Source organism: Lepisosteus platostomus, chromosome 7 (genome assembly GCF_059453375.1).
Source record: "Lepisosteus platostomus isolate fLepPlt1 chromosome 7, fLepPlt1.hap1, whole genome shotgun sequence".
Lineage (NCBI taxonomy): Eukaryota > Metazoa > Chordata > Actinopteri > Semionotiformes > Lepisosteidae > Lepisosteus > Lepisosteus platostomus.
The window spans coordinates 59,469,427-59,488,055 of record NC_142617.1 but is presented as its reverse complement, the minus strand read 5'-3'; the positions used below and the strand labels follow the sequence as shown (position 1 = coordinate 59,488,055).

Here is an 18,629-nt window from a genome sequence, read left to right as displayed (position 1 = left end):
CAGTGAAAGTAAAGTAAACGAGCGTAAGATTTAAAGTTAAACCATGATGGAAGTGCAAAGGTAATTTACCAAGGTAAATTTTCAATTTCTTTGTCTACAGCCTTGACTTGTCCATACAAAAATGGGCAAGCTGATATCTTTCCACAAGCTCTAAGACATGCTACATTTATTTGGAAGACACTGTGAATTTGTAAGGAAACTGTTTCTAAAAACAAGCCTTCAGCTTTATTTTCTTTTCTTTTTCCATATCATATCCTAAGGTCTATAATCCCTAGTTCAGTAACTGCCTACATGGCCTCAAGCCATGTTGGTTGAAGGAGAAGTGCCAGACTCTATCATCCAGAGGAAATACATGTATTTTTTGGTTTATAAGCCAGAGACAATCGCATGTGGTTGACTAGGTCTTTTAAAAGCAACATTTCTACTGCCCTTGTTCCAGAGATGGTGTCACATGCAGGTTTTAGAGCATCCTTCCCTGCAAGATATTCTGCCGTCTGGCCATGCCTACAGTCGTATCTGGCCTCTGTTGCTGTTTTTGGCATTTTTGGAGATAAAAAATCATGGCCCTCCTCTAAACAGATTCTTTCACACCCTCCCATCAACGGTCACAGGACAGAAACACTGCTGAGTTCGATTTTCCAGAAGACAGAGAGTGTCAAAAAACAAAACAAAAACAATTGAAGCAAAACTAGAGCTCTAAGTCACCCGGTCATACTGTAAAATCACAGTTATACTGGAGAATTAAAATAAATAAATAAAACACAGTGAAGCCTAGAGGAAACAATGTCACATAGGAAGATCAGTGTGCAGTCCAAAGGATGCAGGAGGGTGTGATTAAACCTCACAAATTAGACGGTAATTTGGGCCGGACGGGTTCGAGTTCAGAAGCATACGAGCTGGAGCCCTTCCTAGGAGGGAGGGCGGGGGAGGTCCCTGGGGTTTGAGGTATGGACCCTGAGGACATCTGCCTGGGGAGAGTCATGCGGCCAGGGATGGAGCTACAGGGTTTTCCCAGGAGAGTGGGAGAGGCGAAGGGGGAGAAGCAAGTGACAGACTCCCTGGAGGAGTGTGGAGATGCTCGGCTCATAGCCTGAGCTACCTCTTGGGGCAAGGAGGGGTGTGAGGCCGATATCAGTTTGATTTCCTGGGAGAAGCGGCCCACCGGCAATGCTGTGCCTGCTTTGGACTGGCTCTGGCTAAGGGGCTGGGCTGGGCAAGTAGTCTGTGGAGTGAGGAGGGAGCTGTGGGAACCAGTCACACTCGAGGGGTCACTGTACTGGAAAGTTCTCCCCACCACGGGGCTCTGGACAGTGGGGCTTGGTGCCGCTGGGGTATAGGAAGGGGAGGCAGTTCCGGAGCTGTGCTGGACCAGAGCTGAAATGGCTGAGCGCTCCTGATGGAGCTGGGCTATGAAGCCGGACTGTAAGCCAGCCAGGCTGTGTTGTGCTAAAGATGACGGGGAGCCCAAGGCTGGCTGGGCAAGCTGGCTCAAGCTGGATGATGGCGAGCTGGATGGAGGGGTGTGGAAGAGGTTTAGTCCACTGGAAGTCCTGCCCCCCCCCGCGAACTGCTGTAAGGACCCCACCTGAGGAGCTCTGGGGGGAGGAGGCTGCAGCTGGCTGAGAAGGAGATTCGGGGAGCCTGTAGCTGACGGGCCAAAATTACTGGCAGCGGCACCACCTGCTGCCCCCTGCTGGAAGAGGCCTGATGGAGGTGTGCTGCAGGGGAAGAGCTGCTGCTGCTGCTGCGGGGGCTGATGGAGCTGAGCAGTGCTGGAGGAAGGCGACCCAGACGTCGGGAACTGACTGAAGGGAAACGTGGAAGAACTGCTGGGTCCCGGCGGCGCGCTGCTGCTGCTGCTGGCGGACGGGGGCTGGCTGGAGCTGGCCGAGGCCGGCGGCTGGGCCTGGGCCTGGAAGGAGGCCAGCGAGGGCGTGTCGGCTCCTGACAGGCGGAGCTGGGAGGGCGTGCTGGAGGGAGAGTCGCCGGCCGAGGCAGCAGTGGTGGGCACCAGGGGGTTGAACCTCTTCAGCTGGCTGGACGGCTCCCTCAGGGACCCCAGCACCGAGACTGGGGGCCGGAAGAGTGTGGCGGGGAGCCGGGGGTGATGGGTCAGGGCGATCGCCACAGACGTGGTGGCAGCAGCCGCCTGCAGGGGGGCCTGGATGAGCGGTGTCCAGATGACCGGTGTGGGCGTGGACACGGGGGGCGGGGCGTTCTGGAGGAGGTGCGCGCAATGAGCCATCTCCCTGTCGTGCTGCACAATCTGCTGGATGATCTCGTTCTCCTGGTAGTTGAAGACACCCGAGTTGAGGTCGTGCTGGACCTTGTGCAACAAGATGGAATTCTTCTTCCCTAGGAGAGCAAACAGGGATATTCAGGTTACAGCATTATCAGTGATTACAGGTTTGCACACAGCTCAGCAAGTGCAACGACATTCATTTCAAAATGTTTTGTGAATACTTTTGTTCATAAAGACCTCCCATACCCTGGTTGAGGACAATATACATTTTTAAGTGTTCCTGTATTAAATAATGGCTGTGCCGAAGAAATGCATGTTAAAAAGAAAATAATCCAAATACGTGCAATGCAACCCTGAATTGGATGAAGCAATTAAAAAATGGATGGATATATAATGCATCAAACATGCATTCATCATAAAATCAATGTTGATTTTATTTATAATGTATTTTACCTGTCATATAATTACATTGGAAATACAGACACATTATGTTGCTAAAAAATTAAACTGGATTTGTTTTGTGAGTTTATTTATACAACCACATCTTACTGATAAAAATATAATCCACTGTGTAACTTCAGAAAGACAAATAACACAACTGAAAAACTATGCTTGCTGGACAGGCTCCGGGTTGCTGAGACCCTGTTATACAGGAGGAATAAGCAGCTTTCTGATAATGGAAAGATGAACAAAGAGTTTGATTATCATCTGATAATAAAACCATTAAGGTGCAATATTTTTGCATGTAGTGTGCATCTAACTTTTCCCACGTTTGTTCCACCACTACACAACCCTGGAGGATTATGTCAAAACGGGTTTTGACTTGTCAATGGGAAACCTATCAGGAGGTTCAGTGCTTACCCTCAGTATATTTTGACAGTCCTGCTTCACAGCGGTCCAGTTGGCTTTAAAGTAATGTAATCTCCTGCACAGCCTCTCTCCAAAGCCTGCCAGTCACTGCTTTCACTTTCAAGGAACCACCTGCTGAACTGGAACTGCACTGGAACTACTGGGGAAGGAGTGGTCAAGGACAGGCCACCCTCTGTGTCCCCCAGGTAATGATCCTCATCCCAGCCTATCATGCAAAACTAAACACTGCATCTTGTCTTCCTTTCTTGTGACAACGAGAGCCATACTGGAAACGCAGTGACAAATCAAAGACCTCCATATGACTGTTTCAGCTTACATGCAAAGGGCTTAGTTAGAAAGAGCAGATTTCAGAGAATCAGTTTTCACAGTGAACCCTTAATATAATCGCTTAGCTTCATGAAATATTGAAATCCCAGCTCGCCTCTGGTCTGTGGTTGGCTGTCTGTACTAAAACACATTCTTTTAGCCTCCAGATTGTGCTTTGAATATTAAAAGCACAAACCATAGTATTTTAAATCAGGGTGCGGCCGATCTCCAGTCATTTCTTTGATTTCCACTTTACAAACCTAAACAACAAAGGCCTTTCGGCCAAATCAGCTACAGTCTCCTTGAAAATAAAATGGTATTTCTCAAGTGGGTGACAACTCAAGTGCATGTAACCTATTCATTGAATATCTTGGCATAAATCTGAATTTGAAAGAAGGTGGTTTAGTGCTATACTACATAGAATAACACAATTCGACGTAGAATAGTACAATAGCCTGTACAATAATTTTGTCATATAGACAATATTCTGAAAAAGCAGTGCACTAGTATATAGACCAACTTTGCAATATACATGATTCATTTTTTACTTTTTGTTGGTGTGAAGGTGAGTCTTTCTCAAGTTTTTCAAAATGTAATTGCAACAGCATTTAAAGTTCTCCATAGTTGAATACTTCAAACTGCCAGAAAACAGTTTTAATTCTAGAACAAAATGAGACACCATGAGAAATTATGCACATAATTTCATATGGATTTCATATGATATGAACTGTGGAGAAAACAATCTTTCATGAGCTGTGCAGTCTGACTTCCTCCCTGTTTTTGTGACCAGAAGCGTCTGATTCACTGCCTGTCAGGATCCGTTACTGTAGGCTTACGTGGAAGGGGGCAGTTGTCACTAGAGGGTTAATCTGCATGGTTGTTCGGGAGGGAGCAGTGAAGCATTTTATCCATTCTGCTCTCTGAATGTCTCTGACAAGAAGCTCTGGTACAGTCCCAGTCCCAGTGAACAGACCACTTTACTGCCAATTATACCAGTGGGGAAAAACAGACCTCAGCTGTAGCAGGAGAGCATGTCTGTGGACTCCAAAAAATAAACAACCCATCACTGAAGATACATCTTTGTCCTCTTTGATAATACAGCGGACTGCTCTTAAGCTGAAGTGAACTCAGGATGCCCCAGGTCATCTTTGTGTAACCTGTGTCAGCCAGGGTATAGAGAGCAGTGGACTAACCAGTAGCAGTTTCATAACAATAATATCATCCAGCAAAATATTATTTGATTTTTTTGTCATTTCCAGTAACACACTTTTGCCAGGGAGTTCTAAATAAACAAATACTCTTAATGATAGGCATCTGCTTGAAGTGCAGGACGCAGCCTACAGATCTGGTGTTGTTAAATTGGCATCGGGGATACGTCATCATCTCCACACGGAGACGCAGTGCAGAGCTGAGAAAGGGCAGCTGGAGCCGTGAATTTGTCAAGTGTCCTAGCTGACTTCCAGAGGTGCCTGGTCTGTTAACAGTATACAGACAGAAAGTGATAGTTCTGGGGACACTTTGTTAGAAATGAACTAAATAGATTGAATTATTAAACACTGGGGAGAGGGAGGTGTAAAATCCCTACATAAAGTAACAAAAAAAACTCTGATGGCTTATTTTTTTGCAATGTACAGAAAATAATCTAAACGTTTATCTTGTATATATGAGAATGGTGGTATTTTTTAGAATACATCTGTGTTAAAAATAACATTAATATATCTTTTTTTACCTGGCATCGATCCCCTGTTTCCATACCATGGTGCATAAAAACGCACTCAGTAACTTTCATATTTTAAAGTATTTCCATTTTTTTTCAGTAGTAGCATTTTACTAATGCTCTTTCTATAAAGCACAATTTTAAAATGTAAAACAAAGTCAGCTTTTCGACTATAAATGGTTTGGATTTACAGCATGAGTACTTCATACCTTCTAAAAAATAAACGTAACAGTTTATCATTGGGCGCTGGAAACACGTTATACTGACCATCCCACCCAGAAAAGCTCTGTGCCTGACAGGTTTAACACAGAGATAAATATTTCTGTGTAACACGACACATCACAAATGAAATGCACCCTGGCAAAAAAAAAAATATCACAATGAGGAAAAACAGCTTTTAGAATATCAACACTTCCGATTGAGAATATAATTACTAGTTTATCAGGTGAGGTGCAGCAGTCCCCAGTTAATTCAAATCAGATTGCGCTGGGTCCATTAAGGCAGTAATTAATTAGCAGAGCAGTGCTATATGAATGAATTCATTATGCAAGAGGGCTTGAAAAGGTGAAGCCAATGTAGAGGAGAGGAGCTCATGCTTTGCTGAGCACAGGAGGGCTTGTGGCAAAGACACAATGAAGGCAGGAGCTCGGTTGACAGCAGGGGCTTCCCGGCAGTGCCAGCGTCATTTTCGCTTGATGCGGAAGAGCTCACTTTCCCAGGGCTTCCTGTAATCCCTGATGACACAAGCTCTCACAGGAGAAGGTCTGTCTCTCTAGAAGAACGTGAGGCAGACCTTCTCGCCAGAAGCAGATTCAGCACAGAAGTGAACAGACATCTTCCTTTCTCCAGCAAAATAACAGCAGTTCAGAGCTGCACTTGCAGACCATACACTCTGTCAAGCAATTAGGCTGGATCTCATTTATTGTGTTAGTTTTCATTTTGTGCAAATGCCAAAAAATTGTAACCCATTATACTTGTTAGAGTTCTGTTTCAAATTGACTTATTTTTTTTTATTTTAACCCTTGAAAAACATCTCGGAATAAGGAGTACATCCAATAAAACAATAATCATCAAATAAATAAATTAGATGATTGTTATTTTTGACATTGAGCTTCACAAAAAAATCAAATTATTTGCTATTACTCAGTGACCTTCTTCCTACAGAAACAAATTAAATTGTGACCTTCTACTGAAAGTTTAGTCATTGTGTTTTAAAAGAGCAGTTAATCCAAATCTGTATTTTGTTGTATAAAAAAGTAGCCATTAAGTTTTCTAGATGTGTTGAGAGAAATGATGACAAAAATATCGACAATGAGTCTATTAGATTGGTAGGTAAATGTGATGACCAATTACTGCAACAATTGATATTTGCTGCTCGTGTACAGTATATTGTCAGTCACCATGATTGTGATCAATGTGAATCAGAGATTGCCTGGCTTCGTCTCGTCCAAACTACTCACTTTTCATAACAGTCAGGCGGGTGTCAAAGAGAAAGCACTCCGGGAGGAGTGAGCTGTTAATGCTCACAAGATACTGTGTGTATATAGTGAAAAAGAATTTTGTGCTGTGAGAAAAGAACAACAGGCCTTGTTCTCATAATTATCATTAGCCTTGCTGAGTAGCTGGCTGATAGCTGCAATGGCTCATGACTCTCTTTTAGCAGGTAGCAGACATTCCGTTTTGAAACTAATGCAAACAATTGCAACCACCTAAGAAAATATTTTGTAGATGTTTTTCTGCTGGAATATCTGCTATTGTTTTGGCTTTCTCTTATATGACTAAATTGGTGTGACTCTCACTGTATAATAAGGGAAACAATGCTGTATTAAATTTGAGCTACCCCTGTACATTCAGAACTGTATTCTGTTCTGTGCTCCTGCATGCATACAATAAAAATCTGCTTTCCTGCTCACCTGAAGAACCTAATCATTGAGTGATTTCTACAGTAGTAACTTGTGACAGTGTCTACACGTCTAGACTTTGGCACAAAACAAAGCAGCAGAGTAATGTTCCTTCCTGGCTCTTGAGAGTGATTCCAAACAATATTTAAATGTATAAAAGTTGACTTTACATATAGCAGGTCATGATGTGAAGCAGTGTAGATGTTAAACTAACCTCTGTCAAATTTATGACTAATGCTTGCTTATCACTATCCTGCACACTGATTGATCAGAGTGTCAAGCCTATATCTGTGAGATATCTGCATTTTCACCTTCACAAAATGTGCTGGGGAACACTACATGTTCATGTTTTCTGTGTCAAAAAGTTCTAGTGTCTTTTGAATTTGTTTCCACCTATAATCTCATATTCTGTTCATTGCACTTAATTTAAAGTGGAATTTACTAGAGACCTTTTAAACACTGTATCACTGCACGCAGACAGCAACTTGGTTATCAGTTTGTGGTCAAGATTTTAAAGAGACATTATTCCATTAAGGAAGAGCCCTGATCATTTTTTAAAAGAAAACAGTCGGCCTATTTAAGTCACTCCGAGCTCATCTGAAACAGACCTCAGAAGATTCTGTGAAGATACTGTGGGCCAGGGCTTCAGAGGCTTGTGGTACAGAGCAGAGGGGAGTGTAGCTGCATTTAAACAGCAAGAAGCTGTGGGTTCATAAGACATTGCAGTGCTTAGCTCAAAAGTCTTGTCATTGGACATTGGAAATACATTTGGGGATAAATATTTTGGCAGCGCTTTCTTCAGTACAAACCATAGATTTCAAGGGTGTTCTACAGCCTTGGATCTACAGTTTAGATACAGTCTCTCTTTGGCTGAGGTTAGGCTGCAGAAATGGACACAAACCGTGGTGGAGCTCTGATTTGCCAAATATCTCTGCCCTGCCTTGCATGGTTCAGTTGTATCCTAAAGGAACATTAACCTGGAAATCCTCCATATAAATTTACATTTCTCCCATGGCTATTTTCTACATTTTGAACTCATTTAATTTGTTCTCAATAACTCCCCTATGGTTTTAAAAGAAACCATAAGATAGCTTAGTGCTAACGGGATAAATGAGTGAAAAGTACAGGATGATTTACCATGCTTTAGATGTTCTGAAGGCATCAGAGGGAGCTGTTTCTGTCAAATTCACTACGCTTTGCTGAATTTGCTTTTTTAATCACCATATTGGGAGAAACCAACAGCCTAACAAAATGTGTCTCAGTGGACATCTGTGACTGTTCTGTTAGATCAATGGAGTGTGTAGTATAAACTCCAGTATAAACTATAAAGTTCTGTTAAATACAAATTCCAGTTTGTGTTAAGTGCTGAAGCAAATTGTGCGGCACTGAAGTTCAGGGACTACAAATGATACTTTATTAATGTAGATAATGTAGATATTAACCAATCTTTTGCAAGAATTCAAAACACTTCAAAAGCAAGTTTGCTTTCCTGTGTCCCTAGGTCCTTACATCAATTGTTGATCTTGAAGTGCTCTGGAATAGTGAGACCATTGCCATTCAGAACTTCAAAAATGCGAATAAAGACTCAGTTTCAGTTTCCTTGATCTGTCTTAATGTGGCATTTCCTTCAGGTCAGCAATTAGTCTGGTCCCTTTTATTGCGTGGGGACCTGAGATGGAGCCAGTCTTACAAAAGAATAACTAGAATGTACAATAGTTGACTATTGATCCAGTGATTTAAATTACCCCCATTCAATTATCCATTCACACCCTGAACTATTTATCCCTTCACCACATTGACTGGATGAAGAAAGTTAAAGTTAAATCTCAAGGCAACATAAACTAATAGGCCTTTCTCTTGCAGAAGGCTGGAAAAGAACCGTTTTGGTCTTGAACAAAGCGTCTATGAGGGAACCTGATACTTTCATTCAAAATTCTTGTAGTCATTGAAAAAATCGAAAAAATCAACTCAGCAGATGTCCTCTGCGTTTAAAACTGAGCACAGAAGGCATTTCTGTACACAAAAGGTTGTGGGATACCCCCAAGGATATTGTTGAAGTCAATACCCTGGTTTCTTTTAGGAAAAGGTAGGATAAGATTCTTTAAGCTATTCACTACTACTAAATAGGTTACAGTGGCCGATTGGCCTCTCATTTGTAACAATTCTTATGTTGTAACCTTGCCTTTTCTATCTCAGTATCAGAATGATAAACATACTGTATTAGCATGTTAGAAGGGCAGTCTCATCACCTCACTGGTTTCTGTGGTGCTGTTTTTGGTCAAGAAATAAGAAAGCATCAGCAATACTCGAACTAGTCAGATAAATAAAAGGGTATGAATTAAAGTTTGATTTGTTCATTGACTATGCATCTTAAACTATCGTATTTTATCCTAATGTCACATTAAATATTTTATCCTAATGTCACACAAAAATCTATTTACCTGAGATGCTAAGTGGCCAGATATATTAAGAAAATCTTGCCTCTCTCCTATTTTTGGAGATGGATTCTGAATGACATTTGAAGTGTTTAGTCACATTCTGTACAAGGGGACCGCAGAACAAGCAAGCCATTTTTTGTAGATATGCCCCTCCAGCACAATTTGAATCTAACTCTGAATGAATTTATCCCCGGACCATGTAGGGTTTTCAAACAGCGAGCCATGGAACTAATATGCTTCAAAACAGATGGAAAATGCTGCCCAGGAGGCTACATTCACTGGAAGTCTTTGACATTTTCTATCCACAAAAGAATAACTTGCTCTCACTTGTGAAAGCAGTGCGACTGGCAGGATCAGGAAAAGAATCCATTTATAGCACTTTTACAAGCTGTGGGCTCTTTAGTAAGAAAGACATTGAATCCTGGATATTTCAAGCTTTTTGTCTTATTTTGAGCACTGTAAATTTAAACAAAAATGTGAACTAAACTCTTTGGGATGGCTCTTACATCATGTCAAACTAGACTTAAATAAAAGGTCCTTTAGATATACAGTATATACAATACAGTATGATGGAAATGAAGCCCTCTGCAGTAACAGGTGTATCCGCTGCACTGCATTTAACTTCATCTTGTACTGTACAGATTCAGCCATTCAAACGTCCCGGTACAAACCCGTACAGCACGCAACTACCCACAAGCCACCGCGGCGTACCGCAGTACGTGATTGGCTGGCAAAAATGACCGACAGGGGCACTCGTGGTGCATTGGTCGGTAGTGAAAAGATTTAATCATTTAATCTCTTTACTGTGCACATTTTAATCCACTTAGTATTGAGTATTTATATGGAATTTTACAACTAAAGGGAAATCTTAGCAGCTGAGCATAAAAAGAAGAGGAGCATAACGTATCTGAAGGTCATAAACGATATTAATTAAGGAACATAAACGTATTATGTGAATAATTTTTGTGAATTGGACGAACCTCGGGGGATAAATACTTATCCTTTAAGAGAAGAATCTGGAGAAATCCGTGGCCGTCTGACATCAGTAAGTGATCCTTTATAAGAACTAATAGTTTGAAAAGCTAGCCACAGGGGTGTCCTCTTCAATAAGTCAGGGACTTATAACGGGTCTGGGACCCGGCGAGTCTGGGACTCGTGAAACGAACATACAGTATAAGTGGACTAGAGCAGTGACCACTGCTCACATTGCAGCATGCACATCTAAAGACCTGAACACCTGGTGTTCAATCAGGCACTGCTACTACAGTCACACGCAGGAGGGCCCATCAGCCCACCAGTCCTTACCGATGCGGTCAAGTCTGTCCAGGGCCACAGTCTCGAAGGCTCTCCTCATCATGGGGTACTCCTCCAGGACCTCGTTGAAGTTGTCCACGGACAGCGAGTAGAGCCGGCAGTAGGTGTCCGCTCGGACGCTGGCTGTCCTTCTGCCTCGGGTCAGCAAGCAGATTTCTGCACAGAGCAACAAAGAGTTCACCTGGGGCCTCTCTCCAAACACTCAGCTGTCTGCGCTGTAAACCAGATTCTTTTTAATATTCATTTCCAAAACCAAACAGAGAAATCAATGATTTTGTCACGCAAATTATAACTGCCTCACTGGTAACTGAATATTAATATTCAATAGCACAACATGCCAAGAAATCACAGATCTCTCAACTCCCAGCATGGGGCAGTGATTTGGAGACTGATGTTACACACAGTCAGCAAGTCAAGATCTTGCAGCACCTGGTAGCTGGCAGACTCATTTACATGCAAAGATAACATCTTAAAGTTGCATCTTTCTGCCACTGGAGACTCTGCGACTAGACTTTGGTAACCGTGGCATCACTCACAGCAAGATCACCTAAAGGCAGTTTTGATTAAGCCCTGTGTCTAACGGTGTAAGCAAAATGAAGGCAATTTGTGACATAAACAGTAAAGGATATCACTCATATAAGACTAATGTCTAGTAAGAGTTGCTCATAGGCAGCCAGACCGCATGTGCAAAGCCAGATCAGAGCTATAACGCTTCATTAAACAAGCAGCAGAGCGGCACACTGGCACAGGAACGGCTACTGTGCTCCACTTCAGTAATGGCTGCAACACACTGTGGAAATTGCTGTTTTGGCTGAGGTACTGCTGTGCACCTCACATATGGAGAATACAAAGAGAAATGGACAGCTAAGGTTTTTGAGCAGCTGGGGTCTTCAACTTCCACATTTTTTTAATTTGCTTTTTATGAAACCCCAGTTTTGGAAACACCAAGTGTTAATCCGCTGTCCTGATTGCTAAGTGTAAAACAGCGCAAACATCTTTTCAAACATGAGTGGCGCCATGATGCCTACTGCATGACAAAGCCTCTAATACAGACAGCAGTCACTGGTCTGCAGGAGTCAACCTCTCAACCCCACCAGTGCCACTCAGCAAACTAAACCTGCACTGCTGTACTTGTCGAGACTAGTTTTCCAAACCTCATGGATACCACCTCAATGCATGAAATTTGTATTGAATATAATCTGGATGCACAGTTTTTTTAAGATTTGTGAACAGTACAGCAATGTGTATAGCTGTCGTTTTTGTCATGCCAGGTGTAAGAGGATATCAACAATGTCTGACCAATCAAAGCCCTTGTTGGCCCAATAGAACAATCACTGACTACAGATGGCTAATTATAGTACTCATCGAACTCAGCTGGCCAATCATTGCACACTCTGAGTTTAGCTGGCCACTCAGAACGCATGAGTGGGTACTTGCCCATGGACCCCATCCATTGTTAACTCGACCAAATGTCTTCAGTCATTAAATATGTTTGGCTTTCGAAATTCTACCATGATGTCAATAAACATACCATACAGATGTGATTATTTTATCTCTGTATTGCGGTACATAATTCTGGTTGTGGGATGCCATGTTTAGTTTTTGTTTTAGTTGAGCTTGAGAAAAAATACCGCAGACAAAAAACTGGATCTTCTGTGAAGCAAGCACTGTCTCCACATGTGATATTTCCTTGGATGTTTCCATGTTTTCAACAGAGCTCTGAGCGTCAGTCATATAATTCTTGTCAGGAAGAGTGCACAATCCTTGCACCAGATCACATCACATCAGATACACTGAAAAAATGTATGAGCTGCCAAAGTCAGTTTTGTGAGTCATACCAAGATGACTCACAACATAATATATGAATATATGACATCAGAAATAAGCTTATTATATAACAATATAGATGATATATAAGCTGTGCCAGCTTTATCTACTTTGAACAAATTTACACAGCCTTTTGCAGCTGGATAAAGCATTTTTGCAGAATGGAACAAGAGTGTTCAAAAGTGAAATTTGAGATCTAAAGAAGTGTTTTTTTTTCTTTTCACAACGAATGGGTCATACTAATTTGCTCCCGTGAATCGTTTCACCAGAACAGACAAACTAGCAAAGAATTTCTGAAAAGCATCGCAGAACAACAATACTTTTATTGATATCTTGTCAGTACAGCTGCTGTAACTTTAAAACCATAAATGCGTATTTGCATTATATATTGTAACGCAACGGGGGCTCAGGCGGGCGCCCTTGCCGCATTAGGTCGGCCCCCCACCGTCGGGGGCTCGAACCCGGGACTCCCGCGTCTCTCTGCAGTGACCCAGCCCCGTGAGCTAAAGAGAGATCTCTCCACAGCCCAGTAGCTGTAGTCCTGCTATCACAGGGAAGGGCGGTGACATAACCTGCTCTGGTACGCTGCTGTCCACAAGCAGTGAGACTGGCGAACACATTTAGCCATCCCCCTCGGACCACACCTACACCATCACCATCTACCTCATTGTAATTTATTTATTGTACGTCTCCAGTCATTGTTTACACGTCTGTATTGTTTACATTCAAACTGTCTGCATGTTTACTTGCACATTGTCTATTGTTTGTTTGTACATTGTCTTGATGCACTGTTTGCACTTTGTTTTGTTTTTTTTACACTTGTTTTACAATCGAGAGACTTTCTGTAAGTAAGAATTCCATTGTACCAGCACCGGTTACATATGGCAATAAAGTTCAAGTCAAGTCAAGTCAAGTCTTACACAGTGCCTGTCGGCCGTAAGCGTTACAATATAATATACATGAATGACCCAAATTTATGATACATAAAAATATATAAAACACATCAAATATACAGTATACTGTACATAATAAGCATTATATTTCTTAATATTAGCCTATCTATAATAATATGATATGATAGCAATATAAAAGAAGTCACATCATACTGTTTCTTTCAAGTCCAAAACAGAGTGACAACACCAGGACTTGTGTGATTTGTGGTGTGGGTGTCCTCTGGCTCAGAGCAGAACAATGAGCTGCCTGTCCAGGGCTGATTAACACCCTGACTTCCTCAGTCTTGTCACTTCACATCGCCGTCCCCGGGGGCAGCCAGCAGCGTTAATGTGAACCAGGCCTCACCTTTTCATGTCAGTGCTGGAGAACTCCTTTTTCAAAGCCGCTGCACGAGCAGATTGTAAGAATACAAACTGTTTGTGCTCTCCTTTGGCCAGACCCTGCGTCAGTACCACGGCTGGAGCGGCGTGTGAGGCCGACTTGTGACAGTTCAAAAAAGCACCATGTGGTCATTTTTAATATGACTAATTATGCAGCGTTAACCAATTAAACTGCTTGAGAGTGATGTTATCTAAGGCTTCTGTGGGCACGCAGTGTTACTGGGTTTGATCACACTACAAAGGTGCTGTGGCTCAGTGAAGAACAGTGAAAGACAGGAAATAAGCTACAGTATGAAGATGCTGCCGGTATCAATGTTCCAATACGAAGACCCTAGAGAGCATTCAAAGATCATTCCTCCACTGTCCATAAACTCCCGCAGCGCCAGCTGAGCCAGTCACTTTCTAGGAGGAAAACAAGCTGGAAAGGCTGCCTTGTGTTCCTAGGTTCCAGATGTAGGGAAGCTCTTGCAATGCAGTCCTAGGCAAAGGCATGAGAAGTAACCAGAAGTGCATTTATTCACCTGGATAATTTGATTTCTACAAGGTAATTCATCCAACATCCTCATACAGTAAAGCTTTCTCCTGAATATACAGTAACTGAGCAGTTACTGTGTATTCCACTCCGTGGACAGAACTGCACTGGAAGAGCTCCTTGGAGAACTGTGCCTCTGCTGTGAGTGGTGATGTGCCACCAGTTCCCCAGTACACAGAGTACACAGAGTACAGTGAGCAGAGTTGCTGCAGTGTAGGAGGTGTTGTCCTTGGAATGAGATATTTAACCGAGACTCAAACGTATTAACATTGAAGATCCTACAGCATTATTTGTAAGAGTATGGGTGTTAACCCCAGAGTCCTGGCTCAATTCCCAACTGGGCTCGTACAACCTGGGGCCCCTCAAGTTCCCCTCTATGCCAATTCCCAATCTCAAGAAAGAAAACAACTGCCAGATGCAAAACAGTGCTTAATGGGAACAATAAAAAAATGTGATATACTGTAGAATAAACAGAAATGTTAATTTTCTTTTTATGTATTCCAGGCCACTGTGTAAGTCAGTGCATCACTGTAATTAAACTGACAGTAAATGTTCAGTTTATGTATAATGCACAAAGCTAATTATTCATTAGCCTCATTATTATTGAAAGAAGAAATTATTGGTGTCAGTCCTGGAGATCATGGCTCTTGATGTTAGCTGGTCAGTGTAATTTTAAAGCCTTGTAGCACTGTGTATTAAGACAGATTCATCCCTGATGCACTCCAGAATGTGAATTTTAGAAAACAAAGAATCATTAAAACTATTATAATGAAGGGTTTATTATAAAGATTATTATAATGCTGGGTCTAATGCATAATTAACAGTACTTTGTTTCCACTTGACTGCAAGAGCTTCAATTCCCATTTCTGAAGTGTGGGCAGGGTTTCTGTGTTGGAGTGAATTTTTCCAGTTCATTTTCTAAATTTATTTTTTCCACCAAATATTTCCAAAAACAGGGGCTGTCTGATCCTTGTCCTGAAGTGCCAGAGCGTCTGCATGTTCTTTAGGTCTCTGTTAAGCCAGTGAAGAGTGATTTAGATTGTTATTGGTTCACTATGCATCTAATAATAGTAAGTGGGGAGGAGAACAGAGTAATGATGCAAATTAATAGATGAGGATTGTTAGGGGGCCATGACTAGTAAAGGCCAGGGGAAAAATGTGTCCAGGATACCACAGTCACACACCTACTCCTTTCAAGAATCATACTGGGATTTTTAATGTCCACAGAGGACCTCAGTTTTGCATCTCATCTGAAGGACTGCATCTTTTTTGCAGTCTAGCGTCCGCATCATTATACTGCGGCATTAGGACCCACACAGACCGCAGGGTGAGCGCCTCCTGCTGGCCCCACTAACACCTCTTCCAGCAGCAACCTTAGCTTTCCCAGGAGGTGTCCCATCCAGGTACTGACCAAGACTGACCAGGCTCACACCTGCTAAACTCCAGTGGGCTGCCAGCTGGAAGTTGGAGGGTGATATATACAGTGTAGGTGATGTATATTTATTTGAACAAGACCAGATTTTCCTTGTTTCTTTCTTTAATGCATCCACACAGTTTCTGGAAGAGGTAACAGGAGCCTGTAGTGAACAAGAGAGTGCCAGCAGCTGCTGATAATGTGAGCAACACGCACTGGGAATCAGCCAGAGAGCCTGTTTATAGAGGCCTGGCCAGGATGAAGAGCGATGGAAAACTAAAGGCTCCCCCTCTCACTTGTCTTTATAGACTGAGACAGTTTCACACAGACAGTACCTGCCTAAATGAAGTTTGTTTCTTTAACTTGTGAATATGGATGCAATCTGTTTTTGTAGCTTCTTGCAATAATGACCAGTGGAGTCTGCAATTTTCCTTGTCCTTGTCTCCTCCATGTTTTTCAATTAATTCTGATATACAATATCTAGACCTCCCTAGAGTAGCAGAAACGATGGTTTCAGGCATTACCTGTGAGGACTTTAAAATGGGCCCCTTTCGCTCCCTGCTCGTTTACTTCCATAGGTACTGTATGTACAGTATATAATATTTATTAACGAGACAAAGGAAAATAGAAATTTGAAAGACGTAAGATGAACATTTTGAGCCATAACAGAGCACAGGTGCCCCATATTCTTTTTCTTGTTGCGTTGTTTTACTCAGGTACTCAATTTGTTTGAACATAATAAAGGCTGAACATAGCTGTGAAAATTGTATCTGACATTCACAGAAATTAATTTCATGAATGACTAACTCGTGTTTGGTAGAGAATTCCCCACAGGTATTGTGTTTTTTCTCTAATTGAAGTGCAGGAGTGCCAGGAACTGCTCCTCATACAAACAGAAAGTTAAAGCTTTCTGTATAGAAAGTGCTGGAAACTATTTACAGTATAAATAAAGTAATTAAAAATCTATATGGACATAGCATTTGCAGTTTTGGAATTACACATTTCCATCTCAAACTGGGAGTGTATGTAAAATATACACATTTCAAACATTGCCTGTTCTTCTCAGAAAACCCTTCTGTCTCTTATGTGAAATGTACTGGTATCCTGACAAAACTGTCAGTTCAACTGACTGGTGGACTGACCTTCAAGGTTTATCTGGACCAAAGCTTGGTGCCTAAACTTTCTGAGATATTCTCCAGGTTACTTCTGCTTTCAAGTTAAAGAAAATGGAATACAATTCTCAGACAATATGACTACTTGTTTGTGTGAAGGAATCTGAATTTGCTAGAAATTATTTCAACAGCTTCAGATAAACCTAACAGGGTGTGACTTAGGGAGAGAAAGTGTGGTATTGATTTGATATTTACTCTCCTGGCTGAGGAAATGACTGTGTGGTCACCTCAGCAAGGGTGGAGAGAGGAGTGATGTAAGGCAAAGCACTCTGGGATAGCTGAGCAGGGCACCTGTGCTTGTACTTGTACCTTGTACCTGTATTTGTACACCTTAATCAGGTGAGGTAAAAGCTTTGTCTTCTTTTACAAATTTGCATTGAAGGCTTCCATTTATTCTAATAGTACTAAAGGCATCCTCATTTGGAAAAATTGAATGCTATACCCTCATTTTAAAACTGCAGTATACCCCAAGGAGTGGCTGTTCCACATTTTAACAAGTGATCCAAAGTCTGTTATGGAAATTGGCTGAAACCACCTTCCAGGAAGATGCCAGGAACCCCATGCCACAGAGTTACGAAAGGGAGCCTCAGCTCTTCACTGTTTTCAATTTAAGAGAATGTACTGTAGGCGCTTCCCCTTCTTTTAAATTGATGTCAAAGGTGCTCATGATGCTGTTATCTCAGACAGAACCATCTTGGAAGGGACACTGACAAAGGCCAAGTGTGAGCTGCACTGTAGGATGGTAGTGTTTCTTTTCAACATTTATGCTGCTCTTGGTAGGGATTCAATGGTCAGTCTCTGGATATGTCTCCGCACTCCAGGGAGTGTAAAAATATGGGTGATGTATAATATTGCTCAAGCAAAGGTTAATAAAGAAATTCTGTCTGCCCACTCTTTAACCAGACCAAGTTACCTAACAAGTTCCTGACATCTGACTGCCAGAATGCGCAGGGGGAGAATAATGTCACAAAACCAATTGGCTAAAGTGATATAATCTGAAGCTGTGGAGGTTTCCCTCCATTGATATTTATAATAAATTTACATAGTTCACAGAACTGACTCTGCAGAGCCTCTGCTTTCAGTGAGGAAACATCAACCAGCCTGTGGGGAGTGAAGGAACATTATTCATGCGCCCTGTGTCGATGTACAGAAGAACTGGCCCAGCAGGCCCTCTTACCCCCGAAGTACGAGCCGTCGGACAGCTTGGTCTCCTTGTTGCCCTTCGTCAGCACGCTCACCACCCCGTGCTGGATGAAGTACATCTTTTTGCCAATGGTGCCTTCGCGGATGATGTAATCGCCGGGCTGGAACACTTCGAAACGCAGCTTCGTCAGCATGGAGGTGACAAAATTCGGGTCGGCGTTGGCAAACAGAGGCATGGATGCCACGAGTTTCCGGCAGTTAAAATTAATGATTTCCTGCAAAGAAAGTCACCAAAGAAAGGGTCCTGCTGTTAACGTGTGTAGGGTGGTCACATTCCTATTGTCTTCGAGATGGTTTGTCGTTATATTGTTCCAGTACGTTTGGAACAATAACAGAGGCCTTAGAAGAGTTTTAAAAAG

The 18,629-nt window shown here is 42.3% G+C and overlaps 1 protein-coding gene across 1 annotated transcript in view; it reads right to left on the bottom strand.

Moving 5' to 3' along the window:
- Positions 1-224: 224 nt before the first annotated feature.
- The window catches only part of hcn4 (hyperpolarization activated cyclic nucleotide-gated potassium channel 4), a 92,981-nt gene continuing 74,576 nt past the window's right edge, over positions 225-18,629 (bottom strand). The window contains exons 6-8 of the mRNA XM_088641458.1: positions 18,245-18,485; positions 10,780-10,944; positions 225-2,355 (exon numbers count right to left, since the gene is read on the bottom strand). Of these exons, the coding sequence (XP_088497584.1) occupies positions 842-2,355; positions 10,780-10,944; positions 18,245-18,485 (1,920 nt within the window). The 3' untranslated portion in view covers positions 225-841. The remainder of the gene's footprint in view (positions 2,356-10,779; positions 10,945-18,244; positions 18,486-18,629) is intronic.